The sequence below is a fragment of the Pinus tabuliformis genome, chromosome 8 (assembly GCF_031772625.1).
Source record: "Pinus tabuliformis cultivar Carrire ecotype Pingquan chromosome 8, CPIR1, whole genome shotgun sequence".
NCBI classification, from domain to species: domain Eukaryota; kingdom Viridiplantae; phylum Streptophyta; class Pinopsida; order Pinales; family Pinaceae; genus Pinus; species Pinus tabuliformis.
The window spans coordinates 1,290,638,635-1,290,652,826 of NC_142294.1; the positions used below are offsets into that span (position 1 = coordinate 1,290,638,635).

General features: G+C 41.3%; 1 protein-coding gene across 1 annotated transcript; it reads left to right on the forward strand.

The window, feature by feature from the left end:
- Positions 1-502: 502 nt before the first annotated feature.
- LOC149240177 (G-type lectin S-receptor-like serine/threonine-protein kinase At2g19130) lies at positions 503-13,205 on the forward strand. Its single transcript, XM_089370093.1, has 4 exons — positions 503-520; positions 1,093-1,111; positions 3,740-5,861; positions 12,947-13,205. Exons 1-4 carry the CDS (start codon positions 503-505, stop codon positions 13,203-13,205), a joined length of 2,418 nt encoding a protein of 805 aa, XP_089226219.1.
- The last annotated feature ends 987 nt before the right edge of the window (positions 13,206-14,192 follow it).

Sequence of the window (14,192 nt, forward strand, 5' to 3'; positions counted from 1 at the left end):
GTAGCTGGTTTGATGTCAAGAGTATCTTTGATTGTCTCTGTTATTCCACAAAATAGATTGTTTATACATGTTGATGGTATTAAACAACATCCAGTAGAGACTGTCGTCAAAGATGTTTATGAATCACTAACTCATGGTTCTTCATGGAAAGAATTCAATTGCCATGTTTATAACAAGTTGTTTTCCCATTGTCGCAAGTTGTTTATAATGCAGATGGAGAGAACAGGTCACCGGATCAAAATGTGCCATGGTCAGCATCATCAAGGTCATCACTTATAGGTGATTGATCGGATGTATTGGTACATCATCAGGTCAAGGTGGAAAGAGAGGGAGTTCTACCCTTATCGACTATTTGTTTAGTCAAAATTTTTGTGGTCCAAAAGCTTTCAAGTGGAGACGATTGATCTAGGAGGATCTCGTCAGATCAGTTGCACAGGTGTTCAAATTCAGTTCAGTGTCATCATCATTCAGTTCAGTTCTGACAGTTTCGACAGTGTTAGTTATGGATCAAGTTGTTCAGGTAATGTTTATGGTTTTTCATGGCGTTCAGTTGATATGGGTTTGTACCTGACTGTCGACTTGTGTTCATCGATAGTTCCGCTAGGATTGGTCGACAACATGTGTCTTTTCGTTCGCATCGCAGGATTTGGGTTGTCGTTCACTCGCAGGTTTTGTTGTCGACAGGTTCGTCGTCATGTGACAAAAGTCGCTAATGTCGCTTGGTGACGTTTGATTGTAAATGGGTTTTGATAAAATTTATATATTAAAACCTAATCTACATCTAAACCTAATCAAAATCCTAATAAAAAAACTAAAGCCTAAAACCCTAGCCCAAAACCAACTCCATTACAAAGATATGCATTACAACTCATGTAATAAACCTAATCCTAAAGTCCTAAACACCAAAACTATGCCTAAACCTAAGTCAGAACCCTTTGGTTAACTCTCGGCATATGTAATTGCAAACTAAAAACATTATAAAACCATAAACAGTCACCTTTGACCGCGCGGGTAGCCTAACCGCGTCGGAGGTCATGTGATCAAAGCATTGATAACCGTTGGAGTGTTAAAAACCGTGGGGTTAACAGTCAGTTGAAAACCGCGTCGGAAGGTCATGTGAACAGGGTTTGGATAAGACCGCGGAGTTAGCACCGCAACATTGAAACCATCGGAGTATTAACGTGGAGGTTAGCTACCAGATGGAACCGCTGGACAGTTGTCACATGCGAGCAGTTAGCGAAGCCATCGCCGGAACCGTCGGGGAGACCGCGGAGGTGGCATCTAGTGGTTAGACCGTCGACACTCACATGCAACGGTTTCAACCTCCGCCCGGTTAGCCTGACCGCCAGTGGTTAAGTACTTATCCAATGTTTATTTTGGGTTTATATGGTTTGTTTTGTTCAGAACTAATTCAAGGACCTTGTAACCAACATCCTAGGTGTCCTCTTGCAATTAGACCGAGCACAAACCTATCCACATTGCAACCAAATTCACCTCGAACTTAGCCAAGGTGGTTTTGATGAACCTAAAAGCCTTTAAAAGGCATTTTTTCTTCATTGAACAGAGAGGAGAGTGGTTTTGATATTTGTTTGCAGATTCTGGAGGTCATAGGCAATTTTGTTTTTAGTGTAATAGGAGCATCCGGAGTCGGAATTGGGAACCGTGACATGCGTTGGAACACTGGTTCAAAGGGCTATCTGATAATATTGATCAGAAGTGCCTTCGTGTACATTCAGACTGATCAAATCTTTGTGTAATCGAACTCATCAGTTTCAATCCTAATAAAGTGGTCGCCCATCTTGAAAGCGAACCTGGAGACGTAGTCCATCAGGGACGAACTTCGTAATCAATTTTGATGTCTGGTATCAATGTGTTTTTACTATTTTCACTTATATTATACATCTATCTTGTGTTTAATAAATTGTCGTAAAGTCTTCTTCTCAAGAAGTTTTCCTCGATTTTTGTGCTTTGAGCTAACATTCAAATCATTAATGGTTAATGAATTCTACATCAATTTAAGTCTATGATCATTTTCAGATCAATCTTTAACACTCATTGTCAATGATTTATTGAGAATATATATTGCATTAGCAATAAATTCAACCAATTCCTTTGAATGAAGGATGCATCTTGCCACATTCATGATTGATTGCTTTTTTCTTTCAACTACTCCATTCCACTGTAGAGTGTATCTGGTTGTGATTTGCATGATGATGCCTCATTGTTGATAAAATGTTGCAAAATCATTGGAACTATATTCTTCTCCTCTATCTGTCCTAAGTACTTTCAAAAACTTGCCACTTTGTTTTTCTTCTTCTGCTTTGAATTGTTTGACCTTTGAGAAAGTATCGAACTTATTTTTAAGAAAATAAATCCCTATTTTATTGCTAGTCATCAATAAAGGTAAAAATAAAATATAAATAAATAAATAAAAATTTACCACCAATTAATTGTGTATGCATTGGTCCACAGATATATGTGTGGAGTAGTTCTAAGGGTTCTTTTTCTCTACTAAAATATGTGTGAAAATTGTCTCTTTTATGCTTTCCAAGAATACAAAATTCCACATTGACAATCTTGTTCTTTCACAACAGGAAGACCTATGACCATAGAATGTTTTGAAGAAGACTAAGACTCTTGAAGGGAATATGGCAGTTATTAATAGATTTAATTAACAGTCACTTGATGGTGGCTTTGTCTACCAAGAATACAGTTTTCCCTAGTTTTTTTTTTTTTGAATCTAGGTATTTTTATTTTCAAAAAATCTAACCATAGAAGTGTTTAGATCATCTTTTTTATTGCAAAAATAGATTCAACAATATCAAAAGAAAATTATAAGTCACCAAAACCCTGAAATTTAACAGATATAATTGTCAAACTTTCTGCCAATTTTTTTTATCAAAATCATATCTAAATTTCACTCAACAAAATTGTAGCCTCTTTCAACTACTCTCTTCAAAATAGTCGATAGTGGATTTAATTATCAGTGACTTTGACAATTGCACGCGACTCCTATGCTGTATTGACACGTTAAAATATTTTAGCAATTTAATTATTAGTCACTTGACAAATGCAGGCGACTCATATACCGTATTGACTCGTGCATGCTAGTCATAACCGTATGGACTGGTTTAGCGATTTAATTATTAGTCACTTGACAAACGCAGGTGACTCATATACCGTATTGACTCGTGCATGCTAGTCATAACCGTATGGACTGGTTGAAATTTATTAGTGGATTTATTTATTACCATTCAAGGCCACTCATATACCATGGACCGTATTGACTCGTTGAAATTTATTAATGGATTTAATTATTAGCTATTTGAAAATTGAAGGCCAATCATATACAATAGAGCGTATTGACTCATTGAAATTTATTAGTGGATTTAATTATTAGCCACTCGACAATTGAAGGCCACTCATATACCGTATGGACTCGTTCAAATTGAGTATGGACTCGTTCAAATTGAATAACGGAAGCCCTACAACATTCGACGTATTGGTCTGTTCAAGCTGGACAGATTATAAGATCAGAGGTCAGGACTATGTTAATGCACAATACGAGTGGATTGTTACGTATTAGAGTATGCTGTGGCAGCAAAGCAGCTTATTGATTTCATAATGGCTACTAGAATTTCGATGACAGAGAAACACCCAATCTCACAGGTTCTGTCTTCTTTTCGTCTCTTCTTAGTGCTCCTACTTCACATAAAATGGGGTTATGCCGCTGACGTAGCTTCAAACAGCATTGTGCTAGGGGCCTCTTTGACAGGCATTGACACCCGCATTTCTAAGGGCGGGACATTCACTTTGGGATTCTTCAATCTCAACAACAACAACAATGCTAAAAATTGGTATGTGGGTATTTGGTATGCCATCTCACCACAGACAATTGTTTGGGTGGCCAACAGAGAGCAGCCACTGCAGAACAACTCAGGCGTTCTCAATCTCACAATGGACGGTAGTCTCCTCCTGTCTTATGGGGGATCCATCCTGTGGTCCACGAAAGGAAACATGAGGAAACCTTCTTCTGCTATGATAATGGATTCTGGTAACTTGGTTGTTCTGAGTTCGAAGAATAGCGCTGATATCATCTGGCAGAGCTTCGACCATCCGGGAAATACATGGTTACCAGGGATGATGGTTAGTATGAGCCAGGCTGTGAAGTCGTGGCGGAGCCCATGGGATCCTAGACCTGGGCGCATCTCCCTTCAAATGGATCCTAAAGGATCCAACCAATACGTTTTGTTGTGGAAGAATCGAATTAAGTACTGGGAAACCGGTGTCTGGAATGGCCAAATCTTCAGCGAAATACCGGAGATGACGCATAATTTCAACTACGATTTCAAATTTTTCAATAACGGTTCGTACAAGTATTTCACTTTTTCTATGAAACCCCACTTTCCATCCTATCTATCACGTTTTGTCGTGGAAGAGGAGGGACAATATCGAATGTACATTATGCTCGGAGATAACAAATGGACCATGTTCTGGGCAGAACCCAAGGATCGGTGCAAGGTGTATGCCCTATGCGGTGCTTATGGATCATGTAACAATGACAATCTCCAGGCCTGCAGCTGCGTTACCTGCTTTGTCCCCAAAGACAGCCATGCATGGGAGTCTCAAAGGTGGTCGAGTGGCTGTGTTCGGAAGATGCCGTTACGATGCATCCACGCTAGAAATGAGACCACCACCGATGGATTTGTAGAGTTGAGTGGCAAATCTACGCCCCCTGAAAGGGTTCCATACAAAGGGAAACGGCAGTGCCAGGCGGTCTGTCTCAGCCATTGTTCGTGCACTGCATATGCCTACCTTGCTAACGGCACTTCGCAGACATGTGTAATGTGGTTTGGTGAACTTCTAGATATCTACGATACCCCCAATGGGATATCTCTCTTTTTACGCTTAGATGCCTCCGATTTGACCGAAAACTATAATGCCAACACAACGGCGACTCTGGCTGGCGTAGTAGGTGGCGTGGTGGGCGGACTTGGGGCTATTCTGGCCATTGTGCTTCTATTTGTCTGGTGGCGTAGGCGCCCTGATTTGTCTGCAACAGAATATGCGCCGGTTGCACTTACTGTATTCAGTTACAGAGAGCTGCAGATTGCAACGAAGAATTTTTCCGAGCGTCTTGGTGGTGGAGGCTTCGGCTCCGTCTTCAAGGGAACTCTACGAGACAGCTCAGTCGTGGCTGTTAAGAACTTGGAGGGGGTTAACCAAGGAGAGAAGCAATTCTGCATGGAGGTGAGCACCATCGGAGTTATCCAGCATGTAAATTTGGTTAGATTGCGGGGATTTTGCAGCGAAGGTTCCAGAAGACTGTTGGTCTACGAATACATGCCAAATGGCTCTCTCAACTGCTTACTCCACAAAAGCCAAAGCGATGATGATGGGATTCAAAATAAGGTGCTGGACTGGAAAACGCGTTTCAGCATCGCGGTGGGGACTGCCCGGGCAATGATGTACTTGCATGAGGAGTGCAGGGACTGTATTATACACTGCGACATCAAGCCCAAGAACATCCTTTTGGATTCCAATTTCTGCCCCAAAGTGACCGATTTCGGGCTGGCGAAGCTTATGGGCAGAGAGTATAGTAAAGCGCTGACGACCGTTAGAGGAACCAGAGGGTGCTTGGCCCCAGAGTGGCTCTCTGGCCTACCAATCACTGTAAAGGCCGATGTCTACAGCTTCGGCATGACATTGCTCGAAATAATTGCAGGGCGAAGAAACGTGGACGTGGACTCAGAATCCAGCGATCAGGTGTACTTTCCTGCGTGGGCTGCAACTCAAATCAATGGCGGCAACGCGATGGAGGTGCTGGACAAGAAATTGATGAACAATGCAGACGCAGATCTGTGATTTTGCTGCTGATTTTTCTGATTTGAATCAGATCTGTGATTTTTATTGTGGCTGCCATCATGCACAGCAAGTGCATGTGCTTTTGGAGGTTTGATTTTCCCCATGCCAATGAGTTTATCTTGCTCAAAAATAAGGGACTCCATAAATTCTTTGAGAGAAGGCATAGTGTAGGATTTACTTGTTGCGAGCCTTACTGAATGAAATGTAGACACAAAGACGGAGTATTCTGGTCCGAGCTTTGACATAATAGAGAGAACTTGGCGACTCTCCTCCTTGGATTTGTCAATTCCACAACCCTTGAGTTGCAGCGATAGATCATTATATTTGGTGAAGAAGTCTTGAATTCTGTCATAGTTCCGTGGATCCAATGATAGTAGTTCCACTTCGAGCAGATGTCCTTTCATCTCATCCTGTTTCCCGTAGAGCTCTTCAACCTTTTTCCAAATCTCATTGGGAGTATTGCAGGCAGATAGATGAAACTGCAACTCTGGAGAGATGCACATGCATATGGATCCGTGGGCCTCATCCATACGGTTGAGGTACTTGGATTTCTCTATGGCTGAAGTGGGTTCCACTTCTGTAGCCATGGTAATCCTGTACAACCCTTTATGACGAAGGTATCGAGCCATTTGATCCTTCCATTCATGATAGTTGTACGGTGTTAGGATCGATGCTTTTGGAAACTCCATTTTTCTGTCAATCTTCGATCTCCAAACTGTAATGCTTGCAAAATAAAGTACTGGTGCACCTTTTATCTAGCAACCTGTGGGCTCTGATACCATGTAAATGTGTTAGAAAACCTGCACAGATGAATCTAGCTAGTAAAGGTTGAACACACAGCTTTGCAGAGCAAAAGCACTAAAAGAAAATCGAAAGAAGAAAAGAATGATTCAATAGAAAATTATGTTACAATGCTCATGATATAACATTACTGGGTGAAGATCCCAAGGTAATGACTATAGTGGTGATCAATGAGAAGACTCAATACCTACAACAAGTTCCGGAGATAACTAGTCAGTTGCGGAGTTAAAGAAGGAGCAAATCAAGGAGTAAATCAAGGAGTAAATCCCATGCTCTAACTAAAAGTCCGCATGTAGATGTGTAGTAGTTCCAACATGCAAAAGGAATCTTGCATGCAGTCACATGCTCTAACTAAGAGTCTGCATGTAGGTGTGTGCAAGATTCCTTTTGCATGTTGGAACTACTACACATCTACATGCGGACTTTTAGTTAGAGCATGGGATTGCATGCAAAATTCCTTTTGCATGATTTACTCCTTGATTTACTCCTTGATTTGCTCCTTCTTTAACTCCGCAACTGACTAGTTATCTCCGGAACTTGTTGTAGGTGTTGAGTCTTCTCATTGATCACCACTATAGTCATTACCTTGGGATCTTCACCCAGTAATGCTATATCATGAGCATTGTAACATAATTTTCTATTGAATCATTCTTTTCTTCTTTCGATTTTCTTTTAGTGCTTTTGCTCTGCAAAGCTGTGTGTTCAACCTTTACTAGCTAGATTCATCTGTGCAGGTTTTCTAACACATTTACATGGTATCAAAGCCCACAGGTTGCTAGATAAAAGGCGCACCAGTACTTTATTTTGCAATCATTACAGTTTGGAGATCGAAGATTGACAGAAAAATGGAGTTTCCAAAAGCATCGATCCTAACACCGTACAACTATCATGAATGGAAGGATCAAATGGCTCGATACCTTCGTCATAAAGGGTTGTACAGGATTACCATGGCTACAGAAGTGGAACCCACTTCAGCCATAGAGAAATCCAAGTACCTCAACCGTATGGATGAGGCCCACGGATGAATCTAGCTAGTAAAGGTTGAACACACAGCTTTGCAGAGAAAAAGCACTAAAAGAAAATCGAAAGAAGAAAAGAATGATTCAATAGAAAATTATGTTACAATGCTCATGATATAGCATTACTGGGTGAAGATCCCAAGGTAATGACTATAGTGGTGATCAATGAGAAGACTCAACACCTACAACAAGTTCCGGAGATAACTAGTCAGTTGCGGAGTTAAAGAAGGAGCAAATCAAGGAGTAAATCATGCAAAAGGAATTTTGCATGCAATCCCATGCTCTAACTAAAAGTCCGCATGTAGATGTGTAGTAGTTCCAACATGCAAAAGGAATCTTGCATGCAGTCACATGCTCTAACTAAGAGTTTGCATGTAGGTGTGTGATAGTTCCAACACCCCCCATAAACACCACTATGGGGAAAAATAAAAAATGGGCCCTGGAAACTAAGGCCAAAGGTCACCCAAAATACAGTGCAACTTGTACTAAAATTGAGGAAAGAGGGAAAACCTCGTGGGAAAAACCCCCCCTCAAAATACAATGTAATCAAAAGAGAAGAGGAAGAAAAATATAGTTGCTAAGCAATCGTGTCCTTCACTCCAAGACGATCACGCAAAGAGCGAAACTTTTGCTCAGTGAATGTCTTGGTGAAGATGTCTGCAGTCTGTTCTGCTGAAGGACAGAACTGCAAATCAATGACCCGATCATGTACTAAGTCTCTGATGTAGTGCATATGGATCTCTATATGCTTCGTCCGCTGCCGCTGTACTGGATCCCTGCAAAATTTGAGAGTGCTCTGGTTGTCACACCAGATGACAATGGGCTGGTGGAACTGGACGCCCAACTCAATGAGGAAGTGTTGTAGCCACAGAGCCTGAATGGTGATGTTGACTACACCTCGGTACTCAGCCTCAGCTGAAGAGAGAGCAATAGCAGCCTGCTTCTTGCTCGACCAACAGATAGGGCCAGATCCTAGACTGAGTGAATATCCGGAGGTGGACTTGCGATCAATGCTGTTTCCCGCCCAATCAGAATCTGTGAAGCCAAGGAGATTCAATGCAGTGCCTGCTGCATAGTGAATCCCGAAGGTGATGGTGCCCTGCACATATCGGAGGATGCGCTTGGCAGCATTCCAGTGTAGCTCATGCGGCTCCTGCATGTATCTGGAAACTGCCCCTATTGCATATGAGAGATCTGGTCTGGAGTGGGTGAGGTACAATAAGCTCCCCACTAGCTGTCGGTAGAGAGTGCTGTCAACTAATGGAGTGTCACCTCCATCCTCAAGGCGGACCCCAGACAGAAAAGGAGTCGGTGCTGGCTTGCAGTCAGTCATGTGAAATCTCTCGAGGAGATCCCGTGCATACTTAGCCTGAGAGAGTTTGATGCCTGTGGCATCCTGGCTGATCTCAAGACCAAGAAAGAAGTGTAATGGACCCATGTCCGTCATCAAGAACCTATCATGCAAGGCCCTCTTGACTGTAGCAATGGCTGAAGCTGAGCTGCCAGTGATTAGGAGATCATCTACATACAAAACTAAGATAAGAAGATAATCATGTGTCCTAAGAATGTAAACATTCGGATCAGACTTACATCTTTCAAAGTTTTGTGATAAGAGAAAAGAATCCATCTTCGCGTACCAAGCTCTCGGGGCTTGCTTAAGGCCGTAGAGAGATTTCTTCAGTCTGCAGACCAAAGATGAATCCTGAATGAAACCATGTGGCTGCTCCATGTAGATCTCCTCAGATAGGTCTCCGTGAAGAAAGGCATTCTTCACATCCATCTGATGTACTTCCCACCGCTGGGCAGCTGCAATGGCAAGTGTAAGGCGTATGGAATCCATCTTTGCTACTGGAGCAAAGGTCTCGTCATAATCAATGCCATGCACTTGTTGGAAGCCTTTGGCTACTAGCCTTGCTTTCCGTCTGGTGATTTGCCCATCTGCAGCACTCTTGGTCTTGTAGACCCATTTGCATCGGACAAGTTTCCTTCCTGAAGGAAGGGGGACCAGATCCCAAGTCTGGTTCTCGAGGAGGGAGTTATACTCCTCCTCCATGGCGGACTCCCAAGACGGATGCCCAGCAGCCTCAGCATAAGACTGTGGATCAGAAGACTGAACCAAATGACAATGCCAGGAGGGCGATGGTTCAGTGGCAGTGAAGACAAGAGGAGGCTCAATAAACTCTGAGCTAGTCCTCTGTAGATCAGAATTATCCCCCACAAGACCATTTCTAGCAGCTGGTTGGTCTTGTGCATATATCTCACGTAAGCTCCTTGTTCTCTGATTTATGACAGGGGAATATGATTCACTGCTGGAAGCCCGATCTGGGCTTGGATGTGGATCATCATTTGCATGCACTAGATTTGTATCTGAAGACTCTGTCTTTGTATCTGCATGCTCTTCCTCGGCATCTGCATGATCTGTATCTGCATCTGAATGCACTGAGTCATCATCTCGGACATGAGTTAGATAAAAAGTGTCTGCATGCGGTGCTTGAGGTGCATGCGAGAGACTTTCCTCAAATTTGACACTTCGCTCAATGATGAGCTTGTCCGTAGAGGGAATCAGTAGTCGATATCCCTTCACACCATCAGGGTATCCAACAAAGATGCACTCAATGCTCTGTGGATCAAGAGCTTTCCTCTTTTCAGAGGGGATTCGGGCCCATGCTCGAGAGCCAAAAACACGGAGGTGAGTGACCTCTGGTTTAGTGCCGCTCCAAGCCTCAAAGGGGGTCTGATCCTTGACAGACCTATGAGGAGATCTGTTCTGGATGTAGTTAGCACAATTAAGTGCTTCGGCCCAAAGCTTATGAGGCAATGACTTGGCATGCAACATGCAGGAAGCCATCTCTTTGAGAAATCGATTCTTTCTCTCAGCAACTCCGTTTTGCTGCGGAGTGTATGGAACTGTATACTGCAACTGTATGCCGGACTGAAGGCAAAGGTTCTGAAGTGCTGTGTTAACATATTCCCCCCCATTGTCTGTACGGAGGGCTTTGATCTTTCTCTCTGACTGTGTCTCAACTAGTGCTTTGAAATCTTCAAAGTGCTCAAAAACTTCAGATTTGTTCCTGAGAAGATACACCCAAGTATACCGTGAGAAATCATCAATAAATGTAAGCACATACCTTGCTTTGTTGATGGAAGGATGAGGAAAGGCCCCATGAGATCACTATGGATCAGATCTAGAGGAGAGGATGCTCTGTGAGTCTTGCCGGTGTCAAACTTTTCTCTAGGATGTTTGCCAAGAACACACCCTTCACAAACTCCTTTGGAGAAACTGATATTTGGCAAGCCTTCCACCATCTCATTCTTGCTTAGTTGCTGCATATACCTGTAATTTAAGTGACCAAACCTCTCGTGCCAAAGCCTACTACTATCATTAGCATGTGTAAGCAATAAGGAGGATTCAGATTCAATAAATTCAGAAAATGTATACAGTCTGGCTCCATTGTTTACCTCACCAGTTGCAATTTTGTCATTGCTATGTAGATCATATATGTTCACTGCATCTGGAGTGAATTCCACTCTCTTTCCGGTGCCGGAATGAGTGATCTGATAAACTGAAAGCAGGTTTACCGAAAGTTTTGGAACATGAAGCACATCTTCAAAGCTTCCGTGTAAAAGTTCCACTCTACCTTTTCCGGTGACCTCAATAGGTGAGTCATCTCCCATGAGGATGGGAGGTCCTTTGCATGCATCCAAAGAGGAATATACTTCCTTTGCAGCAGCCATATGATGTGATGCACCAGAATCTATAATCCATGCATCAGGAGAAGAATTAATTGCAACTAAAGCATGAAAATTGTTACCTTTCCCGTGTGGCGGATCCTCAGTTTTCTTCTTGGCGCCCTGAGGGATGTGGTCCCCAAGGTTGTGCTTCTGAAGAATTTCTGCCATTTGGTCGATTTGTTTCTTCATGCAAGAGGATTCTGGATGGAATCCTCTTTGACAGTAGGTGCATCTGTTTCCTTTCTTCCCTTTCTCATTTCTCGAGCCAGAGGAGTCATTGAAGGGCTTGGTGTACCCTTCCTTCTTTGGATGGGAATGTGCTTTTCCTTTGTCTTTTTGCTGCTGATTTTTCTGATTTGAATCAGATCTGTGATTTTTATTGTGGCTGCCATCATGCACAGCAAGTGCATGTGCTTTTGGAGGTTTGATTTTCCCCATGCCAATGAGTTTATCTTGCTCAAAAATAAGGGACTCCATAAATTCTTTGAGAGAAGGCATAGTGTAGGATTTACCTGTTGTGAGCCTTACTGAATGAAATGTAGACACAAAGACGGAGTATTCTGGTCCGAGCTTTGACATAATAGAGAGAACTTGGCGACTCTCCTCCTTGGATTTGTCAGTTCCACAACCCTTGAGTTGCAGCAATAGATCATTATATTTGGTGAAGAAGTCTTGAATTCTGTCATAGTTCCATGGATCCAATGATAGCAGTTCCACTTCGAGCAGATGTCCTTTCATCTCATCCTGTTTCCCGTAGAGCTCTTCAACCTTTTTCCAAATCTCATTGGGAGTATTGCAGGCAGATAGATGAAACTGCAACTCTGGAGAGATGCACATGCATATGGATCCGTGGGCCTCATCCATACGGTTGAGGTACTTGGATTTCTCTATGGCTGAAGTGGGTTCCACTTCTGTAGCCATGGTAATCCTGTACAACCCTTTATGACGAAGGTATCGAGCCATTTGATCCTTCCATTCATGATAGTTGTACGGTGTTAGGATCAATGTTTTTGGAAACTCCATTTTTCTGTCAATCTTCGATCTCCAAACTGTAATGCTTGCAAAATAAAGTACTGGTGCGCCTTTTATCTAGCAACCTGTGGGCTCTGATACCATGTAAATGTGTTAGAAAACCTGCACAGATGAATCTAGCTAGTAAAGGTTGAACACACAGCTTTGCAGAGCAAAAGCACTAAAAGAAAATCGAAAGAAGAAAAGAATGATTCAATAGAAAATTATGTTACAATGCTCATGATATAGCATTACTGGGTGAAGATCCCAAGGTAATGACTATAGTGGTGATCAATGAGAAGACTCAACACCTACAACAAGTTCCGGAGATAACTAGTCAGTTGCGGAGTTAAAGAAGGAGCAAATCAAGGAGTAAATCATGCAAAAGGAATTTTGCATGCAATCCCATGCTCTAACTAAAAGTCCGCATGTAGATGTGTAGTAGTTCCAACATGCAAAAGGAATCTTGCATGCAGTCACATGCTCTAACTAAGAGTCTGCATGTAGGTGTGTGATAGTTCCAACACAGAGGAGGTCAAAAGGGCCGCCATCGTTGCGGGATGGTGCATCCAGGACGACGAAGATGAGAGGCCATCGATGAGTCAAGCGCTGCAAATATTGGAAGGTATTGTAGACGTGCCCTCTCCGCCCCCAATTCCCGTCTCTCTACAGACCTTTGCCTTAAAACCCGAGAGTCTGGTGCTTTTCTTTTGGGATAAAGATACTTCTGCGCATGCACGCAACAACAACCGTGATCATCCGTCGAATCCTCTGTAGGATTTCACTTGGTATTCTATCTTCATTTCCTTTACGTCTAAATATTTTAGACTAGAGTTTAAAGTAGATTACAATCATCCCAAGAGTGGCAGCTTAATTTTGAACGACTTCAACGCGGGCTTCCCCGTGGATATTTTTTCTTTGCTCTTTAATAACAATTTGTACATGGTCGAGCGAGTGGGGTAATGTGTGTAGGTATGGCGGGATGTTATGTTGTCTTCTTTCCGATTATTGTTGGAAGCTTACGTTATGACGTTGGTTTATAATGTGATTTTTATATTAGGAATTTTTTTGGCAGGTAGATGTTGTTTGTGGACATATATTGTGTGTATATTTTTTATTTAGTATAATTAATTATATTTTAAAAATTTATTATAATAAATTTACATTATTAAAAAATAGTATACATCACAATTTTAGTTTAATTTTTAGAAAAAATAATTTTTTTATTAGAATTTATTAAAATCTAAAATATAATTTCAAGATTTTTTTGGTCGTCTAAAATATATATTAAAAAATATAATATATCATTTTTATTTTTCCAAAAGCAAAACAATTAAAGCATATTCAAATAAGTTTATAGCATATTCAAAAAAGATAAACTTATTTGTGAAACAATTTTTCTAAAGTAATTGTCACACTTACTTCATAGAAAAATAATTACTAACTGCGCCTACTCAACTTAATAGTAAGAGTATGGAAGTTTACTAATATTTATAAATTTTGATATAAGTGAAAACATTCAATAAAATCGACAACTCACTTTAAATTATATTCATATTTTCAATTTACTAATGCAATATTCTTCAAAATGTCATACATTTGCTTATATCTCAATTTCTATATTTATTTTTCCTAAAATCAATGCCAAACTCACTTTAAATCATATTCATATTATCAATTACACTTTAAATCATATTCATATTTTCAATTTGTTGATGCAATGTTTCTCAATTACTAGATATGTAGCTATATCTCAACTCCTAT